The 22,529-nt window shown below is 36.9% G+C and overlaps 2 protein-coding genes across 2 annotated transcripts; both read left to right on the plus strand.

The window, feature by feature from the left end:
- Window positions 1-295: 295 nt before the first annotated feature.
- LOC141809399 (visual system homeobox 2) lies at window positions 296-2,837 on the plus strand. The gene is made up of 3 exons (XM_074696393.1): window positions 296-530; window positions 833-990; window positions 2,427-2,837. Exons 1-3 carry the CDS (start codon window positions 296-298, stop codon window positions 2,835-2,837), a joined length of 804 nt encoding a protein of 267 aa, XP_074552494.1.
- Window positions 2,838-5,546: 2,709 nt separating this feature from the next.
- On the plus strand, window positions 5,547-16,885 carry micall2a (mical-like 2a). The gene is made up of 18 exons (XM_074696995.1): window positions 5,547-5,898; window positions 6,148-6,196; window positions 8,460-8,601; window positions 8,694-8,845; window positions 8,972-9,102; window positions 9,172-9,536; window positions 10,647-10,779; window positions 10,860-11,056; window positions 11,680-11,737; window positions 13,176-13,335; window positions 13,459-13,582; window positions 13,725-13,789; window positions 13,972-14,095; window positions 15,928-16,030; window positions 16,298-16,371; window positions 16,459-16,573; window positions 16,652-16,698; window positions 16,777-16,885. The coding sequence occupies exons 1-18, from the start codon at window positions 5,756-5,758 to the stop codon at window positions 16,854-16,856; spliced, it is 2,262 nt and encodes a 753-aa protein (XP_074553096.1). The 5' UTR covers window positions 5,547-5,755; the 3' UTR covers window positions 16,857-16,885.
- Window positions 16,886-22,529: the final 5,644 nt, after the last annotated feature.

Raw genomic sequence — 22,529 nt, forward strand, 5'->3', positions numbered from 1 at the left:
AGCCAGCCCTGCGCTCTGTTTGGGGTCATGTGACCACGAGGAGGAGGAGGGGGAGAGGAGAGGAGTAGAAAGCTCAGGTGAGCCCACCTCCAGCACTCAGATCTTACCTTTACTCCCTGAGCAGCTCCTGAGATCAGCTCCAAAAACCAGCCGGAGCCACGGGAGGACTTTCTTTCCCCTCCTGAATAATCCGGACTTTGGGATGCTTGTCCTGGATCCAGCAGCATCCAGTTAAGACCCAGCCTGGCCCCCTTCACTGGACTCCTCTTTGGACTCTTATGAATTCAGTTTGGCCATGTTTGGCCCTCGGCAGCTTGTGTCTGCGCTCCTTCCTGCAGTTTTCCACTCGCCTGCGGCTCACTTCTTCCCGGCGTTCCCAACCAGACTGGGCTCCCAGCCCCAGATCCTGATCCCGGGGCCCTTCATCAGCTACGAATCCTTGAGGACTTATCTGCACCCAGAGCCGTGCAAAGAGGCTCTGCTGCTGGCCTCGCAGTCCGCTGGGATCGGGACGCTCACAGAAGGCGTAGGTGAGTGCAAAATACTGGACTGGGTCTTAAAACAGGACTGGTTCAGCCAAACTGGTTCAGCCAAAGTGGTTAAGCCAAACTGGCAGCTCTGAAGCCCCCTCTCTTGGACGGCCTCCGTCAGCACCATCTGATTCCAGAGTAAATGTTTACCAAAGATCAGCTAACAGCTCGTAACTAACAATCAATTATCAAGCCGTGTTAAAGTGGGCCTAATGACGGCGCCGTTAATTAGCCAATCCAGAGCCATTAGCTGCTGTCACCGTTGGCGGTGGTGTAATTGGTGCTCGCGCTGTGCTTTCCAGATGAACAGAGGCCAGTGAAGCAGCGTCGCGCGCGGGCCAACTACAGCAGCTGGCAGCTGGAGGAGCTGGAGAAGGCCTTCGAGACCACCCACTACCCCGACATCTTCATGAGGGAGGCCCTGGCTGTCAGGCTGGACCTCATCGAGGCCCGAGTCCAGGTGACGGGAGCGCAGACCCAGATACTCACTCTGCTGACTCTGATATTTACACATTTGGCTCTTCACTTAAAATGTCAGCAGGCGTTACAACGAAGATTCTTGATTTTATTTGTGTGTGTGTGTGTGTCCCTGTTCTGCACAGTAGATGTCTAACACAGTGTCAGACGTTGGGTAAGAGATAATTATCAAAGTCTTCTGAAATTGCTTCATCCAAAAATATATTTAAAAGAAAATCATTTTCAACCAATGAGAGGCCTCGGTACTCTTAGAAAATCATTTTCAAACCAGGGGTCTGCAACCTTTACTTTAACAGGAGCTGTTTTACTTCAGCTCACCTGGATTCAAGTCATTTTGAAGCCACAAAATCTACTTAAGGTATAAACGAAAGTGTATAAAATTCTATACACAGATAAAATCTAGTGAATAATTATCAAAACAAGAGGTTTTTTGTGTTTATAAAATTGTACATGTGATGTCTTAGTTTTTTATTAAAAAAAATAATAATACATATAAGAGAAAAAAAGAAAAATGTCATATTATAAATGTCATAAAGTAGCAAAATGTCAATAAGTTGCAAAATCTTTCTAAAAAATTTTCGTTCCAAATTGCATTTTTTTTCAAAAAATAATTTTAAAAAATGTGCAAAAATTAGTAGAATTCAAAACTTGCAACAATTAAAAAAAATGAAAACATTTCAAAAATTTGCAATTTTTTTTTCCAAATATTAAAAGAAAATGAAAAACTATGTTAATTTAAAAATTTCATATATTTGTAAAATCAAACAATGCCTATAAGTTAAAAAAAAATTATTTTCAAATTGCAATTAAATTTAAAAAAGTGCTGAAATATGAAAAATTCCCAAAGGTCTTGACATTTCTTCAATTTGCAAAAAAAAAAAGTTTAAAAAATTGGAACATTTTAAAAATTAAAAGATTGAAAAATATTGCAAAACTTTTCAAAAATATGGAATTAAAATAATAGCTGCAAAATGTGAAAATTGCAGAAATTCAAAGAAATTACATTTAAAAAAAATTGTCAAATCTAAAAAAATGTACTTTTTCTCAATTTTAAAAAATGTCAAAGAATTGAATTTTTTTTTTAAAATTGCAAAAAGTGAAAAAATGATGCAAAAATCTTAAAAAGAAAAAGAAACATAGATGAGAAAGTGATCTAGATGTTTCTCCCTAATGAGCTCAGGTGTGCAGAATGTCAGTATTCACTTTTTTACTGCTTCACCTGGCGTATATCAAGGTCATGTGACTGAAAATATGCATCCACTTCAAAGCTTTAAAGAAACATATAGCATTCAGATTTTTTTTTTTTTTTTAACCCTAACTGCTAATATGTGTCTTGTTAAAAAACTGTAGCCTGAGCTGTGTTTACATGTGTGGCTGTGTGGTCCTTATTCATCCATAGTTTCCTTGATTTGTTCCCAGGTTTGGTTTCAGAACCGCCGCGCAAAGATGAGGCGACAGCTGAAGCTCCAGGGCCAGCTCTCAGGGCCGTTAGCAAACACAGACATTGACGAAGTGTCTGAGAAATCCAGCGGAGCTCTGAAACCTCAGACAGAAAACTCTGACGGAGAGCTCTGGGAGAGACGACAGGAAGGAAACCATCCATGGACAAAAGCTGCACACACGGCGCTGAGCGCGCGGACGCAGCCCCTGACCCCGAGGTCGGGGAAGTGGGAGAGGGCGGAGGGGCCCAGCTCAGAGGAGCTGCGTTTCTGCAGCATCGCCAAGCTGAGGGCCAAAGCCAGAGAGCACGAGGCCGAGATCCACAGACCTGTGAGCTCGTCAGGAGGCGACGCACGCTCACAGGAAGCTGACGACACGCGGGATGATTGAGCAGCTCACACACTTCCTGTTTGTGGAGGACTGGAGCCGAGAAGACGTCACATCACTGTTTGTCATTTTTAGTTGAAGAGATCTGCTTTCCTAAGTTTTCTTAAGTCTGGGAGATTAAAACGTAACTTTGTTTTTTTTTAATCAGTAAAAACTTTTCTACCCAACAATCCATCAACGTCACCTCCACCTTGACTCTGTCTTCTCGTCTCTATCTTTCCCTCTCTGAGGCTTTTAGCTGTAAGCTGAGTCTCTCTCAGATCTGTAACCTCATCTTTTCACTCCATCAGGGCTTTAACAGAAACAAAGAAATCATCCCTTCACGATTTCACCAACGACAGCTCATCCCTGACCCCTCGGGTTACAGAGGATGTGTGCGTGCAGACACATGTCCTCACAGGAAACGGAGCTGCAGGATGAAACCATGACACAGGAGTGTGTGTGGATAATGCATTTATAGATTCACACACTCATAGAGAGAAATATCAGATGCATATGTGTTTTTTTCAACCACTAAGAGATGTGATGAAATTATCTGACATGTTTTTCTAAACTTCTAAACACAATTTGAAAGAGTGAAATAAAAGTCAACACGTTTGTCTGAGTTGTAACTGATAGATGTTAAGCAGGTCATGTTTGTGTCTCTGGTTTAACTACATTTCTGTTTAGTAGCTTTAACTGTTGGCTCCTTTGCCTGTGTGACTGCCTTTGATCTGTGCAGTGTGACGCTGCCACCTACTGGACGTCCTCAGACACAATCAGGTAAGAGAAGGTAAACACTCAGCAACACTGAAAGGAAGATGAAGATGAAGATGAAGATCTCTGGCTCAAACTCTGCCCACAAAATATCTCAGAGCTGAAGGATTTTATGTCTGTTTTTGATTCTCGATAAAAAAGTTTCAGTTTCCCAAATATTCAGTGGGACAGTCTGTGCTAATGAGGCAGGAATCCTTATAAGACAATAGCTGCCCTCAATTAGTCCCCAATTAGGCCCCACACAGAGCTGAGGGAGGAGGTAAAACGCATGTCACAGTTTCTCCTCCTCTTCCTGTTCACACACTGCACGCTGACCTGGATACGCTGCACCAGATCCCAGCCCGGGTTTAATTACTCTGAAAATCCTACAGCGTGGTCCTTTCCTGAGAGTTAAAGGACGATAAATATAATGGGCTGTTCAATAAAAAGGGAACTAAGAAGAGAGTCAAACAGGAAAAAATGAGGCCAAGAGCTAAAAACAAACAAATGAAACAAAATAAGAAAAAAAAAGTAGATAAATAAATATTAACATCGGTTAAGTTTTGTTCCACTTTGAATTTGTTTTATTTAATTTTTTTTTTTTTTAATTCATTAATTTATTTATAAACTTATCTTTTTAATCTATTTTTTTGGTGTTTTAATTTTTTTTATCTATTCTTTGGTGTTTTATTTTTTATCTATTTTTGGTGTTTTATTTTTTATCTATTTTTTGGTGTTTTATTTTTTATCTGTTTTTGGTGTTTTATTTTTTATCAATTTTTTGGTGTTTTATTTTTTTTATCATTTTTTTGGTGTTTTATTTTTTATCAATTTTTTGGTGTTTTATTTTTTTTTTTACAATTTTTTGGTGTTTTATTTTTGTATCAATTTTTTTGGTGTTTTATTTTTTATCAATTTTTTGGTGTTTCATTTTTTTATCATTTTTTTGGTGCTTTATTTTTTATCTATTTTTTGGTGTTTCATTTTTTTCATTTTTTTTTATTTATTTATTTATTTATTTGTTTTGTTTTATTTTGATTTGTTTTACACATTCACATTTCATAGCATCACGGAGCTGGGTCAGAGGTTGCAGAAATAATGTTAGTCTTTATTTTTTCTTAATATTAAATAAATAAATAAAAATAAATAAATAAATAATAATAATAATAATTTAAAAGAGCAATATTTGGTACTTGTTTACCTTGAAACCAGATGTTTGAAATGCAACATTTAAACTTTGACTTTTAAATTTAAGTATCTCATATTTCAGAGAGTCAAGTTTTTAACTTTGAAAACTAACCCAATAAATCCCCTGAGCAAAACGTTGATGTTTATCGAAAGTCATGATGTAAAACTTAAAGAAACTTCTGTGTTACGTCTCACTGTCAAAAAGTACGGCTTAACTTTGGTGTCACATGTTTTATCAAGCATGAACCAGTGTGCAGGAGTTTGACCTTTTGGCCAGGTCACAGAAGGTCGCAAAAGAGATCCAGATCTCAATGGGTTTTTATCTGGTTAAATAAAGGTTAAATGAAAAAAAAAAAACTTCTGATGAACTGATTCGTCTATGACAAACCTCTTTTGTGTGAAAAAAATCTGAAGTCCACATAATAGTCCTTTTTAAAAAAAAAAATAATTCACCTCTTACGCCTTGGGATTTTGGGGTGGCCAAGATTTCCAGGGGCACGTGCCACCCTGAATCTTCCTTCTGGGTGCGCCCCTGCTTATTTTCTACTCTTTGTAAAAATCACCAGATTACAGCTAACTCGTGTTTTTTCTCCTTGTAGGAGAACCCTTCACTCATGTAAACTCCAGTTTGTGCTGTTGGAGTTTATATTAAAGACTCTGTTTCCTTCCTGTGTTTTCTCAAACTGCGAATGACAATCAGTCTGTGTCAGATGCAGGGTGAAGTGTGCACAGAGACACACTCTATGCACACACACACACACACACAGTCACACACAGCAGCACCTCGTCCTGGAGGCTCCGTGCGCGCTCTCAGGTGAAGGAGGAAACAGGACGCAGCTGCAGCGCCGCAGTTCACGGTCAAACCCTCAACACAGACTTTTGTTTTCGTGTCTCTGCTCCTCCGACTCCTCTCTGAAACCTCTCTCCGCCTGTTGCGCTCCGTGGGTCTGTGGGTCTGTGGGTCTGAGTGCTGTGGGGGCTGCACGCCGAGTGGGAGCATGGCCGCCATCAAGGCTCTGGAGCAGTGGTGTAAAAACCACTGTGAGGGATACCGAGATGTGACCATCACCAACATGACGACCTCCTTCAGGAACGGACTGGCTTTCTGTGCGCTCATACACCAGTACAGACCGGACCTCATGTGAGTACAGGATCCAGACTCTAGTTTGGGCTGTCTGTGCCCCCATCCTCTCAGTTAACCTCTGGTGTTTGGGTCTTTCTTTCCTGGGTTTAACTTTAGTCTTTATACTCGTCCCCCTCTGTTAACTGGAGCTAAACATGCTGTTATGCTGGATAACTCTTGTTCCCAGTGAGCTGAGCCCTCAGAGTCTCTCTGACGGGTTTTCCCCTCCATGTCTAACCTCTGTCCATTGTATTCCTGTTTTTCCAGAGACTATGACTCACTCAGAAAGGAGGATGTGTTGGAGAACAACAGACTGGTGAGAAGTCAAGCTGTTGAACTTTTGTCATCATCACTGATTCAGCCTCCAGCTCCATAATCCCCCCCCCCCTCCTCATCATCATTATTAACCCCAGAGTCAGGAGGACGCGTCCAGCATCTCCATCTCTGTTTGTTCTGAGCATTTCTCCAGCCTCTGTTGTCATTCTCTGATTCTTTCAAATGCTGCTTTCCTTTTAAAACTCAGAAACTCAGACTGCGCCCCTGCCTCTGTCCACTTGACCTCATTTATTTTGTTAACCCTGCTGTGACCTGAGCCGCTCAGAGCCGAGGGGGGAAGCTCCATTATTCAGGAGTCTTCTATCTGAGCAGCTTCCTGTGAGAGCTCCTCTCTGTTTCCTCTTTCTATGACAGGCTCTGCATCCTTTACTTTACTTTATACAGTTACTGTCATGGGAGCCGTTTTCCCTCAGCTTCCTTAAAGTCATTCAGAGACACAAAATCTACTTTATCTTCAAAATTAAGACAAGAAAGTGAACAAAACTCTATAAATAGTTGAAATCTAGGGGATAATTATCTAAACGAGAAGCTTTTTGAATTGAAATCGCACATGTGACATCATAGCTGTTTTTTTTTTTTTGTTTTTTTTTTTAACAAATTGACAAACATTTCAAAAAAGTTTTAAGACACCGAAAAGTTTCAAAAATTTTTTTTTTTTTGAAATGTAAAAAAAAGTACACTACTTAAGTAAACTTTTAAAATTTTTAAAACTTTCAAAATTTTAAATGATTTTGAAAAATATGACATATTAAAAAATTAAAATTTCTGAATTTTGAAATTTTTTTAGAAATTTAAAAAAAGTTGAAAAATGTCATGAAATTTTTTTAAATTGTGCATTACTTAAAAAAAACTGAAATTCAACAATTTGCACAAAATGGCAAAAATTTAAACAAATTTTAAATAATTTCAAAATTCAAAGAATTTGCATAAATTTGCAAATATTTAAACAAAATTAGGATAATTAGGTCAACATTTAAAGTGCAAAAACTGCAAAAAAAATGAAAATTAGAAAATTGCAAAAATGTAAAGAAAATTCAGGTGAAGTCAGTATTTTCGATTTTTTCAAAAATTGCCAAAAAAAATTAGAAATTTGCAAAAAAAATAAACAAAATTAAGATAATTAGGTCAACGTTTTCAAAAATTTGAAAATTAAAAAAAAATGAAAATAAGAAATTTGCAAAAATTTAAAGAAAATTCAGGTAAAGTAAGCATTTAACAATTTTTCAAAAATTGCAAAAAATATTGAAAATTAGAAATTTGCAAAAAAAATTATGAAATGTTTTATATTTTAACTTAAAGGTTATTTTAAAATTATTAAACTTATTTAACAATTGCAAACATCTCAAAAGATATTTAAAAGAATATTTAAAAAATGGAGAAATGTTTTAAATTTGAAAAAACTTCAACATTTTTGGAAGAACCTGAATTTGATAACAGATATTCATAATAATGCTGAACTGTATTTTGTTGTTTGCTAATGTCTTACCACATATCAATCATGTATTAAGCTTAGTTAAAGCTACAAGGAGCCACTGCAAAGGAGTCAAAGGGCCACATGAGGCCCCAGAGCCACAGGTTGAAGACCCTTGCACTGGGACTTCCCTGATGTCTCAGGTGACCCCTGCGGTGTCAGCAACACACCTGAGCTGAGGGAGGAGGCTCACATCCATTTTGAATGAGGTCTGCTGTCATCCTGCTGCTGACGGCTCACTCCACGCCACAAATGTTATTTTTTATTATTATTATTAACAAAAGAAGAAGAAGAAGAAGAAGTTTCCCTCTGAGCCGTGTGTTTAAAGACGGTTTAGTTTGAGCAACTTTTAAAAAACTCAGTGAAGCAGAGCAGGAGAGGATGAGCAGAGGTGTAATTCACACCTTTCCATTTTTCATGACCAGCTCGTGTTTCTCCAGGAGCTTTAATGAGAGCCGGTCTGTGTGTCTGTTTCACTGCACCGTACAATCAGTGAGTGCTTTCCTGTTACAGACAGACTGGGTATTCAGATGGACTCTGCTTTAAAGTTAATGAGCATGTCCAGGCTGATGCTAAACAATGCCGCGCTATCGCTCTGCCTCCGTCCTTTTTCTTATCCCGGCTCGCAGGAAAAGCTCTATTCATTACCACGCCCTCTGTGACCCCTCGGCCTGCTGCTCTATTTAAAGCTGACTGTTTGTCTGACAGTGTTAAACACGCTGCACACACTCACTGCTGTGTTTATGAGCTGACTGTGGTTTTTCTTGTGCAGGCGTTTCAGGTGGCAGAGGAGAAGCTGGGGATCCCGGCTCTGTTAGACGCTGAGGACATGGTGGCTCTACGGATCCCAGACCGGCTGAGCATCCTCACCTACGTCTCCCAGTACTACAACTACTTTAACGGACGCAACCCCAGTGAGACGCCTGCTCCAGATTAAAAGTCTTTCTCTTTCTCCTGTGGTGTTTGAAACTAACTCTGCTCTCCTCCTCCTCCTCCTCCTCCTCAGTGGGAGGCGTGAAGAGGCCAGCAGAGGGCTCCAAGGAGGAGCCGTCAGAAAGGAAGAAAAACCTCCCAGTTGTTGCCAAAACCTTTGTGTCTAAAACAGCGGCAGAGAAGCGCTCACCGTCCAGCTTCAAGGCTCAGACGTCGCCTGCTCAGGTCAGTGATTCTGAATCCTCAAAGTGTAGTTTTCCTTACACATTAAACTCATTTCTCCTCTGTTAGAGAGAAAAGTGTATCTGTCATCCGTGCATGCACAACCTAAGTTACAGTCGTCTCCTCCAGAAGCCGATTCCTGCAGAAAACAGCAACAAAAATGGGACTCTCAACAGCAAATGTGCAGCCTGTAAGAGCCACATCCACCTGGTGCAGAGACACTTTGTGGAGGGGAAGCTGTACCACAGGAGCTGCTTCAGGTCAGACCTCCTCCTCCTCCTTCTTTAAAGTCTCTGTTTCCTGGTTTTAACTCCTCTTCCTCCCATCAGGTGCTGTGACTGCTCAGGCACGCTCCACGCAGGAGCCTACAAACCTGGAAAGGCTCCAGACACTTTCATTTGCACCGCCCACCACAACGGTTCCTCCTCCTCCGATACTGGGATCAAAAATAGTTCATCGGGGCGGTGTAACAGCGCCATCCAGACCCAGCCGGCATCACGCCCCCTGTCTGTGCTCACAGCCCCGCTTCAGTTCACCGTGAAGCCGCTCACTCCTTCACAACCTTCCCCGTCCTGGACGGCGTCGGCCCAGAAGACCCAGTCGGCTCGACAGAGGTTCTTCCAGACCGGACCTCAGCCTGGACCAGAGGCCTCGGCAGGGAACAGGAAGCCCACAGAGAGCTGCAGCGTTTCTGGTAAGGATAGATCGATGCGGATATTCAGCATTTTGAGGAGTATTAGTGTTGTCTTTTGTTTTTTTACAACAGCTGATTAGAAACAATTTAACAACCATTTCAAACTGTTATTTTGAATCTGATAAGGCCGTGCCTCTCTGTCTGCACTCACTGCTCTGTCTCCAGCATGACCCACCCTATATTAATGTATGTTATCATATTCAGGTATTAATTTCAAAAAATCTAAATAAATACTTATAAAAAATTCTTTTAAAAGAAATGCTAATTTTTTAAATGTCCTTTTTTATTTTTTTATTTTTGCAATTTTTTTTTTTTTTTTAAGTTTTTATTGCAAACTAAATACATTTAAATTAATGATTTTAAAAAAATTGATATCTCAGTTTTTTGGCAAATTTATCATTATTATTATTATAATTTAATTTTTGCAAATGTTTGAAATAAAAAAAAGCTTTTATCGAAAACTTAATGCATTTAATTTTTTTATGTTTTTGAAAATACAATTTTTGATTTTTTGGCAAATTTATACCAAATATTATTAATATTATATTTTTGCAAATGTTTTAATTAAAATGTGCATATTTTGCTAATTTTTTAAAAAGTTTTGGAATTTATGTAATTTATTGTTTTAACTTTTGCAAAAAAATTTCAATTTCAAAATTTTTTGAAATTCTTGCATAATTATTAAATGTTATTTATGAATTTTGCAAATTTTCTTCATTTTTTAAAATTATTTGAAATTTTTCCAAATTTTTGCAATTTTAATTTTTAATATATATATATATATATATATATATATATATATATATATATATATATATATATATATATATATATAATTTTTTTATTTTTATTTTTTTTGCAAGTATTTGGTAATTTAAAAAATCTTTTTTTGTCATCTCATATACAATTTCAAAAATTCAAAAAAAATCAGTTTTAGATATTTACCCTCTAGATTTTAACTTTGTAGAGAATATTTTACACTTTCTTGTCTTTATTGTGAAGATAAAGTAGATTTTGTGGCTCCTGAATGACTTTAATCCAGGTGAGCTGAGGAAAAACAGCTCCTATGAAAGCAAAGGTTGCAGACTCCTGGTCTACCTCTGGTTTCAGGGAGGCCAAATGTCCCTGTGAGCTCTGAGGAGAAGAAGATCCCAGCCAAGACGATTATGGGGAAGACGTTAGCTGAAGAAAACTGCAACAACAACAACAAACGTCTGTTCAGCATCCGCCCGGCTGAGAGGAGGTGAGAGCTGATGGAGGAGGTTCCTGTAGTAAACTCAGGAGACTTTGAGTCTTTTAGTATGGAGCTCTCTCTGTCTGCAGGTTGGGACAGGAGCCAGCTATCAGTGACAGCCCCACTCACAGAAACGCTAACTTCAGCCAAGGCCCAGCGGGGCGGCCGACAGGACGGCCGACAGGACGGCCCTCCAGCAGCCAGACGAACAACCCAGAGTTTCCACGTCTGAAGGCCGTCAACAAAGACGACACCAGGCCGACGGCCGTACACACAGCAGCTGCAGGCGAGCCTCTAAATTCATTCACTTCTTCTTGATCCGTCGTTTGACACCTCGCCAACACTCCGACGCCTCCTCGCCAGCTCCCTCTGTCTGCCCGCGAAGCTTTCAGAGAAAAACAAAGAGCTTTTGTCATTCCTGGCCTCTTTATGCAGCCGCTGCGTTTAGCCTGATGTTAGCTCCATGTGGGATGGTGACATTTTAATTTCTGTGTCACTCGTCTAATGAAGTGTCAGAGCCGAGCTGTCACTCTCTTTGGAGTGATGTGCAGGCCGGCTGCAGCGTCCCGACACTTCCACAGAAACACAATTACTTTTGGCTTTTAATGAACCCGTCCTAAAACGATCCTCTTTGATTAAACTTCCTCCATTATCCAAAGTAATTATGCTGCATGGAAATATAGAGGAAATATTAAATTATAAAAAGACTTCTAGCGTGAGGCAGACTCCTCATTTTTAGCTGCAGAGGTGAGTTTGACACTGAGAAGTCAGAGCGTTGTGTTCGAACAAACTTTAAAGCAGAGTCAGAAACAGGTGATTCTAACTTCCTGTGACGGAGGTGGAGCTAACTTCCTCAAGTCATCGTGCTGCTGTTTCACCTTCAGCTTCTCTCTGTCTTCATGTCCACAGATCCCATCCAGGAAAGTCACCCAGAGCCTGAACCTGTGAACGTCCAGCCAGCTTCACAGTGAGCATGCTCAGATTGAGGCTTTTTCCTCTTTTCTAATCTCTGCTTCATTCTTTCTCCTTTGATTCATCTCTCCTCCTCAGTCTGTGTCAGACAGGGTTGGGGATACATATTTAGGATGAGAATAAAAATATAACTATAATCTGTTACAGTACAGAAAAAAATATGTAATCAGATTATATGTATATTCGATTAAAAGGAGGATTATTTAGCAGGATTACATTTTAAAATGAAACAGTATATACGACAACCAAGTTTGTTCAATATGACGATAATTATAGTAATGATAAATAAATAAATGAGGCAACAGGCAAGACCTTCCACTGAAAGAGGTGAATTATTGCAGGACTGCTAGCCCTAAATTTGTGCAAAATTTTTAACTTTCAAAACTTTTTGATTTTTTTCTTTAAATTTCACCAATTTTTGCAAATTAGATAAATTTTCAAACTTTTTGAATTTTTTATTCGAATTTAACTTTTTTTTCCAAATTTTTCAAATTTCAAAATTTTTTGAAAGTCATGAGATTTTTTTAGATTTCCTAAAATTTTTTAAAAATTTTTGAAAATTCTTCAAGTTTCTTAAAGTTTTGATTTTTTTCGTCAAATTTAACAAAAAATTACAATTTTTTTAAATTTGACAGTTTTTACAAATCTTTAACATTTCAAAACTTTTTAATTTTTTTTTTAATTTTACCTTTTTTCAAAATTTTCAAATTTCAAAAGTATCTGAAAGTTATGCAAGTTTTTTTTTTAGAATTTCCTAACATTTTTGAAAATTTTGCAAATTCTTCAAGTCGCAAAATGTTTTGAATTTTTTTCTTTAAATTTAAACATTTTTTGCAATTTATTTCAAATTTTGAAACTTTTTGAATTTTTTCTTTAGATTTTACAAATTTTTGCAAATTTTTTACAGTTTTAAAAGTTTTTGATGTTGTTTTGAATTTCACATTTTTTTCCATATTTTTAAAATTTCAGAAGTTTTTAAAAGTTAAGTAAGTTTTTTTTTAATTTCCTAAAAAAAAATAAAATTTTGCAAATACTTAAAGTTTCAAAACGTTTTGAATTTTTTTTCATAATTCTTCAAATTTTAAAAGTTTTTGATAGTTATGCAAGTTTTTTTTATTTTCTTCAAATTTTAGAAAATTCAAACACTTTTTTTATTTTTGCAAATTTATCAACAATAAAAAACTGATGTGTACAATTTTATGAATTCTAAAAACTTCTCTTTCTTTATTATTTATTATTATTCCCTAGATTTTTAACTGTGTTTAGAATTTGATTCACTTTTTTTGTCTTTATTGTGAAGATAAAGTAGATTTTGTGGCTCCTGAATGACTTTAATTCATGTGAGCTGAGGAAAAACGGCTCCTATGAAGGTAAAGGTTACTGATAACATTTTGAAACACCTGAAGGCCTCTCCTGGTGTGTTTTTCTGACAGAGACACTGAAACTGAAGTGTGTGATCCTGGGTTCACGCTCCAGACTTCCTCCATCGTCTCCACCAGGACAACGCAGCCTCCTTCAGCTCCAGCAGTCGACCCCGCTCCGTTTGACCCCTCACAGTTTGGAGGAGCAGCTCCTCAGAAACCTCAGCCTGGCGCTGCACGCCGCGGTGAGTCACGTCTGTGTATGAACGTTAGAGGCCAGCAGAGGGGCTGCTCTGTTTGTTGATTTCACGTCAACATTTCCTTCAGAATCAGAAAAACTCATCAGCAGATTGAGCTAAAGTCTCCGTCTGTTTCAGGTTTTGAGAAGCACTCGTCTGTGAAATCTCCGCCCAGACGTCCGGCCGAGGACTCCACCAGCTCGTCCACGCCGGCTCCAGCCGACCACGGGAATCCTTCACGTGGGTGGAACATGTTCTTGTTGATTTCTTATGAGCAGTCGAATTTCCTCAGAAAATAAATCAGGTGAAGTGGAATGTGACAATGCTTTTCTGAAAAGCTGCCATGAAAGGACGATCTAATCCCATTTTATCTACCTCTTAGGCGCTAAAAAGGGAAAGTATTTGTCACCCACCAACGCCTCCAGGACCGAAATGAGGTCACCCTCTGTAAGTTCCCTCCATTAAGTCTCTTAAGAGATTAATTAACAGCTCTACAAATATGCTTTCATTACATTCCCGCAGAAAAAAAGGAAAAATGGTCGACCTTCTCTGCGTTTAAGCGGCCAAAGTCAGAATTTTCAAATTAAAGTTATCTCTGTTTGACTCTTAAGTTCTTTGTTTTCTATCAGGTGAAGCCTTATCACGTCCCCGCCGCGCAGATTGAGAGGCAGCTGGATGATATTGAGATGAACTTGGCTCAGTTGGAGAAGGAGGGAGTGGAGCTGGAGAAGAGGCTCCGCAGCTGTGAGGAAGGTGGGTTTCACCCTCGCTCTGAACCAGACGCTGATTTACAGAAACAAACGGAGCAGTTTGTGAACGCCGCGGCAGGAAATCAACACAACGCTCAGTTTTTACCCCGTGTTTGACTGAGCTCACTGCTGAATCCCACTGCTGCTGGAGCGGGAGTGTGTCCTGTGTCCTGTCCTCACACACACACACACACACACACACACACACACACACAGAGGCAGTGTCAGCTGGAAGTTGAGATGTGTGGGAGTGTGTTTAGGGGACACACTGCCCATTTCTATTACTGTTTCTGCAGCCAAATGAGGTGAGAGCTGCAGACGGCCCACAGGGATGGAGCTCCTCTTCCAGGGAGTGGGAGTCGGGGCCGTGATTGCTTCGCTCAAGGTCAACATGACTCGCTGTAGTCATGTGCTGTAATATATATTCTGCTCAATTTCTTTTTTCTTTTTTTTTGACAAAGTGCCACAGAGGATCCTGAGCATGCTGCTGCATGGCCGGGAGTTTGACATCGATTGTGCACAGCCTCAGAGATCGTTAACCGTCAGGTGGTGTAAACTCTGACAGGGACTGTTCAGGTGGTGCTGGTTCAAATTCAGCTTTGTGACAACAAACAATCCCACACGTTCTCTTTAATTCTAAGGTATACACTTCCTTAAAACCCAAAACAGTTTTAAAAAAAATGATTTTATGGATGAGACTTAAAGGGTATTTGAAACAGATTTCTGCCTCGTCATGGTTAAATGAGTGAGGATGACTCATCTTTTTTCTTTTTTACAGCTCAAAACTTTCTTATCAAAATCATGCTGAGCATCTAGATTAGCAATTAAGGTAAAGAGGGGAACATTTGTGTCAGTAGTGGAAGTTTTTATTTATTATTAACAACAACAATAATAATAACAACAATAATAATAATAATAATAATAATAATAATAATAATAATAATAATAATAATAATAATATCATTATTTAATTGTTGCTATTTTTTCATTTAATATTTATTTATTTATTTATTTGTGTATTGAATTATAATTAATAGTGTCATGATTATGATTATTATTATTATTATTATCATTATTCAATTATTATTACTTTTGTCATTTAGGATTAATTAATTTATTTTTGGGGGTATTTAATTCTAATCAATAGTGTCATTATTAATATTTAATTTATATTATTTTATCATTTAAAATGTATTTATTTATTTGTTGGGAAATATAATTATAATTTACAGTGTCATTATTAATATTTAAATGATAATTGAATTATTATTATTTCTCTCATTTAATATGTATTGATTTATTTATTTGTGTATTTAATTATTATTTATAGTGCAATTCTTATCATTAATATTATTTTTTAATTATTATTATTATTCTTATTACTATTATTATTTTCTTTTAATTATTATTATTATTATTATTATTTTTGTTTATGTACTTATTTATTAATTTATTCATTCATTTATTTATCTATTTAGTTATTCTGAATTTTTTAAACTAACTAAAAGTGAGAATTGATAAAAATCACTGTCCAGGGATTTCTTGACTTTCTGGCTAATTATGAACCATTAAAACAGTTTTTTATTTTTATCCTCAATACCAATTAATTTCTCATTTATATTCTTAGCATTTAGGTTAAATTAATTTACCACTGTTACATTAACACTGAGTTGTAAATATCAGATTATACATTTTAGGAGTGTTATTGTCTGACGGTCCCTGAAGAGACGAGCTGACACGGTCCCTGGAGGAGAATCAGACCCCATCTCAGTAAACCTGCAGCTAAAATAAAACTTTTTTTTTTTTTAATTGAAGTGTATAAAACGTGTCTTTCAGAGGGCGATGGAGACGTCCTGATGGACCCGCTCATGGTGGACTGGTTCAATCTGATCCAGAGGAAGCAGATGTTCATCAGGAAGGAGTCGGAGCTGGTTTACACGTGAGTTCTTCTCGCTGATAAAAACTTTAAAATAATCTCTTTGTGTGTCTGAGCTAACTGTTTTCTCTTCTCTTCTTTTTTAATTCACATTGAACTAAAAACTCTGTGGGTTTTCTCCTCATCTCTCGTTATTCCTGCAGACGTTTTTCTGCCAAACCAAAAATATTTCTCTTAGAAATTGTTTTCATTTCATCCTGAAATGTCACGTGCATGATAAGAGAGCTAAGCCTTCCTCTGTTTGATGCTATTAATGGCTGCGTGTGTCAGTGCCAGGACCCAGGAGCTGGAGCGGCAGCAGCCAGGTGTGGAGGGGGAGCTCCGCAGGCTGCTGGAGAAACCAGGTAAGACCCAGACCCAGACCCAGACCGTCGTCTTCTCGTTTCACACTTCATCCACTCACACTGAAAACACTCTGAAAACTCCTACAGACCACCTCAAGTCCAGAGAGGAGCAGCAGCAGGAGGAGAAGCTGATGCTCAGGCTGGTGGAGATCGTGGACGGCAGAAACGCGATAGTGGACAACCTGGATGAAGACAGGCGCAGGTAACACGACGCATTTTGTTTTCCACACGCGTGAGCGCACAGGCAGGAAACTAAAGCTGGACGTTTGATCCTTTTCAGGGAGGAGGAGGAGGATCAGCAGCTGAGCGAGATGATGAAAAACCTCGGTGAGAGTTTGAACCACATCCTGCGTTCGAGATTAATTACCAACACTTTTATAACGTCCTTTATTTTCTGCCTGACAGGAGTGAAACGAGGAAAAACTAAGAGGAAGTCGTCGGTCTCCAAACTGTTCAGGCGGAGGAGTAAAAGACAAGTGGAGTGATGTTTTTATTCTGAATATTGAATTATTTCATTTTTTAAAATGACATTTTCACATTTTATTATTGAAGGAAAATTATAAATAATGGTTTTAATTTTTTTTTTTTTTTTTTTTTTTTTTTTTATATTTTGGATGAAAGGTTTTTGCTGTTTCTGATTTCTTCTGTTTTCTTTTTCTTCTGAAGGTTAATTTAATCTAAATATCTGGAATGATGTTCACATACACTGCAAAAAACTGGAATCTTATCAAGTGTTTTTGTCTTAATTTTAATAATTAATTAAAGCAAAATTTCCTCATTTGGTGAACAGATTTTTTAACCTCATTTTTGTCTTTAAACAACTTGAAATTAGAGATTTTCTGGACTTTTTTTTACTGAAAATAAGACAAAAACACTTGATTAGATTTCATTGTTTGGAGTGTGGATGTAAAGATGTGTGTTTGAATATCTACATGACAAACTTCTGTATTTATTTGTGAGTCAGTTTAAGCTAATTAAACCCCACGATGTTTGAAGTTTGTGGTTAAAAACTGGCGCTAGGATCGTTGAACGAGCAGAATAAACGTGTCATCCTTCAGCCGTCTTCATCCAAATGAAATTATTCCAGCATTTTATCCAATAATGGCTTTTAACAAATTTTCTGTGAGGATGTCATCCGTCAGAAACAGCCTGGACGGTGAGGAGGAAGCGTCTCCTGAGCCACACGTGTTGCAGACTTCCTGGCGTCCTCTCCCACGCCGTACTGTAGGTGGCAGCCTGGGCATGCTCTATCACCAGCAGGAACCTGGAAATCCAATTTGCCACAGTACGGACAGTTAATTTCTTTGCTAATTTTATAAATGCTTGAAAAATGTTCAGCTGTGCTGATGCAATAATGTTATGAGAAAGAGGATTAGCAGAGCAGTAGCTTATGGCCGCCGAGGCTTATAGACTATAGGTTGTATTGAGCTTTTTATCTTCAAACTGGTTTAATTAAACATTACTCTTTACTAATATCTGCATCTGAAATTCTGCGTACCTGCTCTGTTAAAAGCTTCAGAGGAGAGAGGGAAGAGGAAAGAGGAAGTCAGTGGGGTGTGAAAACGCCGTCTGAGTGTGGGACGCTGTGTGAGCTTTAGCATTTCACCCTCGAATCTGTTCAATAAATCCTCTGAAGATTAGCGTGTTTGACTTATTTACTAACTGGAAGCTGCACACAGCACACATGTGACTTCCTGTCTGCACCCTGACCTCTCCATCACTCCGCTCGTCGCGTTAAAACTCCACATCACACGCCGCGCTCTCAGCCAGGAAGTGATCACAGAGCTGCATCGACGCCTGCTTCCTAATGAGACGTTTTTTCTTTTTTTTTTTTTTTTCAGGATGACATGTTGATAATTCACGGCGTCAGTGTATCGCCACCGTTTCTAAAACTCCCTCATTTTGAGATGCATGAAATCGTGATCATGAACTTGAACGCGGTCTTTGGCGCCGAGCGGGGCTGAGGATGCTCTGTGTGCAGAATGCAGCGCGTGATGAGGCTGACAGTCCAGACTCAATGTGTGATATTAGAGTTAATTAAAGCTTTGCGCCCCATCTACTGCAAATGCTTGCACTTCTGCAATTAAGAATCAAAGGCGAGGGCTTAGTGTCAGGGGGGGTGTCTAATACATGGTTTTAACAGGAATGGGACCTGATTTGCCGAGCTCCTAGCGACAAGCATTAACAACAGCCTCAAATTAGAGGGACATTAATATTCATAAGTAAAACAATTCATCCTGTGAATGTGTGATGAAATGGAATCCTCCGAGGTGAGCTCTGGTGTCCAGGCTGCCATCGTTCATTAAAATATGCCATTACCCATGAAGTGCTTCATCTTTATGAAAGGGTGCTAAAATCAGTTTGCTCTGACAGGAAGGAGGAACAATGTTCACCACCGCCACCTTTAATCCTGGGCAGTTTTCAGAAAAACAGCACAAACACTTCATGTTTCTGAGCGTACACTGCAAAAAAACTGAATCTTAACAAGAGTTTGTATCTCATTTTAAGTCAAAAATGTCTTTAAAAGCTTAATGTGAGCCACATTCACATGAGCCACATTTTTCTGGACTGATCAGCTGAATGTGGCTCAGATTAAGTCTGAAAAGACATTTTCTACTAAAAATAAGACAAAAACACTTGAAAATATTTCAATTACTTGCAATGTAAAAAGAAATAGGATGTGTACACTGTAAAAAATTAATCTTATCGAGTGTTTTTATTTCATTTTAAGTTAAAAATGTCTTTTAAAGCTTAATGTGAGCCACAGTCATCTAACCTGTCCAGAAAAATGTCTCATTTCAAGTCATTTAAATACACTATTGTAGTTTTAAGCAAAATTTTCTTGTTTTATTGGCAGTTTTTTTTTACTTGAAAAAAGCAATTCAAACCTCATAGTTTTTGTTAAATGACTTGAAATCAGACATTTTTTCTGGACTGATCAGCTGAATGTGGCTTAGATTAAATCTAAAAAGACATTTTCTACTAAAAATAAGACAAAAACACTTGATAGTATTCCAATTTCTTGCAGTGTAAAAAGAAACAGGATGTGTACACTGTAAAAAATTAATCTTATCGAGTGTTTTTGTCTCATTTAAAGTTAAAAATGTCTTTGAACGCTTATTATGAGCCACATTCACCTGACCAGCCCAGAAAAATGTCATGTTTCAAGTTATTTAAAGACAATATTGTAGTTTTAAGCAAAATTTTCTTGTTTCAAAAGCAGATTTTTTTTTTCTACTAGTAACAGCAATTCAGAGCTCATTTTTATTATTTAATTACTTGAATTAAGACATTTTTCTCAACCTTTCATTTAAATGTGGCTCAGATTGAGTCCAAAAAGACATTTTATACTCAAAATCAGACGAAAACACTTGATAAGATTTCAGTTTTTTGCAGTGTAAAAAGAAACAGGATGTGTACACTGTAAAAAATTAATCTTATCGAGTGTTTTTTTAAATCTCATTTTAAATTAAAAATGTCTTTGAACGCTCTTAATGAGCCACATTCACCTGACCAGCCCAAAAAAAGGTCACGTTTAAAGTTTTTTAAAGACATTATTGTAGTTTTAAACAAAATCTTCTTGTTTTACAAGCAGATTTTTTTTTACTTGTAACAGCAATTCAAAGCTCATTGTTATTATTAAATTACTTGAGTTAAGACATTTTTCTCTTTTCATTTAAATGTGGCTCATATTAAGTCTAAAAAGACATTTTCTACTAAAAATAAGACAAAAACACTTGATAAGATTCCATTGCTTTGCAGTGTAAAAGAAACAATAAGAGTACACTGCAAAAAAGTGAAATCTTATCAAGTGTTTTTGTCTTATTTTCAGAAACACTTTATTATGCTAAATATGAGCCAAATTTGCCCGACCAGTCTATAAAAAGTTCTCGTTTAAATTTAATAAAACATATTGTTCTAGTTTTATGCAAATTTTCATGCAAATTTCCCTTTTTATAACTAGGTATAAGCAAATTTAGACCTCATTTTTGTCTTTAAATAACTGACATAAGACATTTTTCTGGACTGATCAGCTGAATGTGGCTCAAATCATGTATAATTTGACCATTTTTGCTTAAAATAAGACAAAAATATTTGATAAGATTTCATTTTTTTGCAGTGTAAAAGAAACAAGATGTGTACGTTCCCAAAAAATGAGACGCTGCAAAAAAAAAAGACCTTTTTTATTTTTATCTGAAAATAAGACAAAAACACTTGATAAGATTCCAATTTTTTGCAGTGTAAAAAGAAACAGGATGTGTACACTGTAAAAAATTAATCTTATCGAGTGTTTTTTTTAATCTCATTTTAAGTTAAAAATGTCTTTGAACGCTCTTAATGAGCCACATTCACCTGACCAGCCCAGAAAAATGTCATGTTTCAAGTTATTTAAAGACAATATTGTAGTTTTAAGCAAAATTTTCTTGTTTATTAGCAGATTTTTTTTTTTTTTTTTTTGGACTTGTTACAGCAATTCAAACCTCATTTTAGTTGTTAAATAACTTGAAACATGAAATTTTTCTGGACTGGTCAGGTGAATGTGGCTCAGATTGAGACTAAAAAGACATTTTCTACTGTAAATAAAAAAAAAAACTTGATAATATTCCATTTTTTTGCAGTGTGAAAGAAACAAGATGAGTGCACTGCAAAAAAACTGAATCTTATCAATTGTTTTTGTCTCATTTTTAGTAAAAACTGCCTAATTATGCTCAATATGAGAATTATTCACTCAATGAGTCCATAAAAAGCTCTTTTTAAATGTTATTTAAAGCAAATCTAGACCTAATTTTTGTCTTTTAATAACTGAAATCAGACATTTTTCTGGACTGATCAGCTGAATGAGGCTCAAATCAAGTATAATTTGACCTTTTTTGCTTAAAATAGGACAAAAACACTCGATAAGATTTCAGTTTTTTGCAGTGTAAAAGGAACAAGATTAGTACACTGCAAAAAATTGGAATCTTATCAAGTGTTTTTGTCTTATTTTAAGTTAAAATGTCTTTTAAAGCTTAATATGAGCCTTATTCAGCTGACCAGTCCAGAAAAATGTCTAAAATCTGGTGATTCATAGACTTTATTCTAGTTTCATACAAAATTACAAGCATTTTTTCTTTTTCTATCGGCAGATTTTTGTTAAATGACTTGAAATAAGACATTTTTCTGGACTGGTCAAGTGAATATGGCTCAGATTAAGTCTAAAAAGAAATTTTCTACTGAAAATAAGACAAAAACACTTGGTAAGAGTCCAATTTTTTGCAGTGTAAAAAGAAACAGGATGTGTACACTGTAAAAAAATTAATCTTATCAAGTGTTTTTGTCTTATTTTCAGTAAAAAATGCCTTATGATACTCACTATTAGCCACATTTACCTGGCCTGTCCATAAAATGTCTTGGTTAAAGTTATTTAAAGACATTATTCCAGGTAAATGAAAATTTTTAAGTAATTTTTTGTCTTGTTCCATTGGTAGATTTTTTACAACTTGTTATCAAGAATTCAGACCTCATTTTGTCTTTAAATAAGTTGAAATCAGACATTTTTCTAGGCTGGTCAGGTGAATGTGGCTCAGATTAAGTCTAAAAAGACATTTTCTACTCAAAATAAGACGAAAACACGATAAGATTTCAGTTTTTTGCAGCGTAAAAAAAAAACAAGATGAGAACACTGCAAAAAACTGAAATGTTATCAAGTGTTTTTGACTTGTTTTCAGTTAAAATTGCCCTTCCATGCTAAATATGAGCTTCATTCACACGAGCAGTCCAGAAAAATGTCATGTTGTAGTTGTTTAAAGATAAAATTGTAGTTTTAAGCACATTTTCGAGCAAATTTTTCTTGTTCCATTGGCAGATTCTTGTTTATTTTACTTGTTTCAGCAATTCAGAGCTGAAAATGTCTTTTTAGACTTCATATGATGGAAGAAGAGAAAAGTTTCTTGTATTAAGACTTTTTTTCTTGTTGTATTGGCAGATTCAGATCTCATTTTTTGTCTCTAAATATCTTGAAATCAGACATTTTTCTGGACTGATCAGGTGAAAGTGGCTCAGATTGAGTCTAAAAAGACATTTCTACTGAAAATGAGACAAAAACTCTTGATAAGATTTCAGTTTTTGTGGTGTGTGTCTGTGTTCGGCCTCCTGAGGAGAAAAATAAAGAGTTAAAG

The sequence above is a fragment of the Halichoeres trimaculatus genome, unplaced genomic scaffold, assembly GCF_033239565.1.
Source record: "Halichoeres trimaculatus isolate MK-OKI-2021-1 unplaced genomic scaffold, fHalTri1.1 fHalTri1_scaffold_20, whole genome shotgun sequence".
Lineage (NCBI taxonomy): Eukaryota > Metazoa > Chordata > Actinopteri > Labriformes > Labridae > Halichoeres > Halichoeres trimaculatus.

Excerpts from the sequence above, each read along its gene's own strand:
- LOC141809399 (XM_074696393.1), top strand. The coding sequence starts at position 296 with ATGTTTGGCCCTCGGCAGCTTGTGTCTGCGCTCCTTCCTGCAGTTTTC. Across the intron at positions 531-832 it reads GACGCTCACAGAAGGCGTAG|ATGAACAGAGGCCAGTGAAG; the intron begins GTGAGTGCAAAA and ends TGTGCTTTCCAG. Across the intron at positions 991-2,426 it reads TCATCGAGGCCCGAGTCCAG|GTTTGGTTTCAGAACCGCCG; the intron begins GTGACGGGAGCG and ends ATTTGTTCCCAG.
- micall2a (XM_074696995.1), top strand. The coding sequence starts at position 5,756 with ATGGCCGCCATCAAGGCTCTGGAGCAGTGGTGTAAAAACCACTGTGAG. Across the intron at positions 10,780-10,859 it reads ATCCGCCCGGCTGAGAGGAG|GTTGGGACAGGAGCCAGCTA; the intron begins GTGAGAGCTGAT and ends CTCTGTCTGCAG. Across the intron at positions 11,738-13,175 it reads AACGTCCAGCCAGCTTCACA|AGACACTGAAACTGAAGTGT; the intron begins GTGAGCATGCTC and ends TTTTTCTGACAG.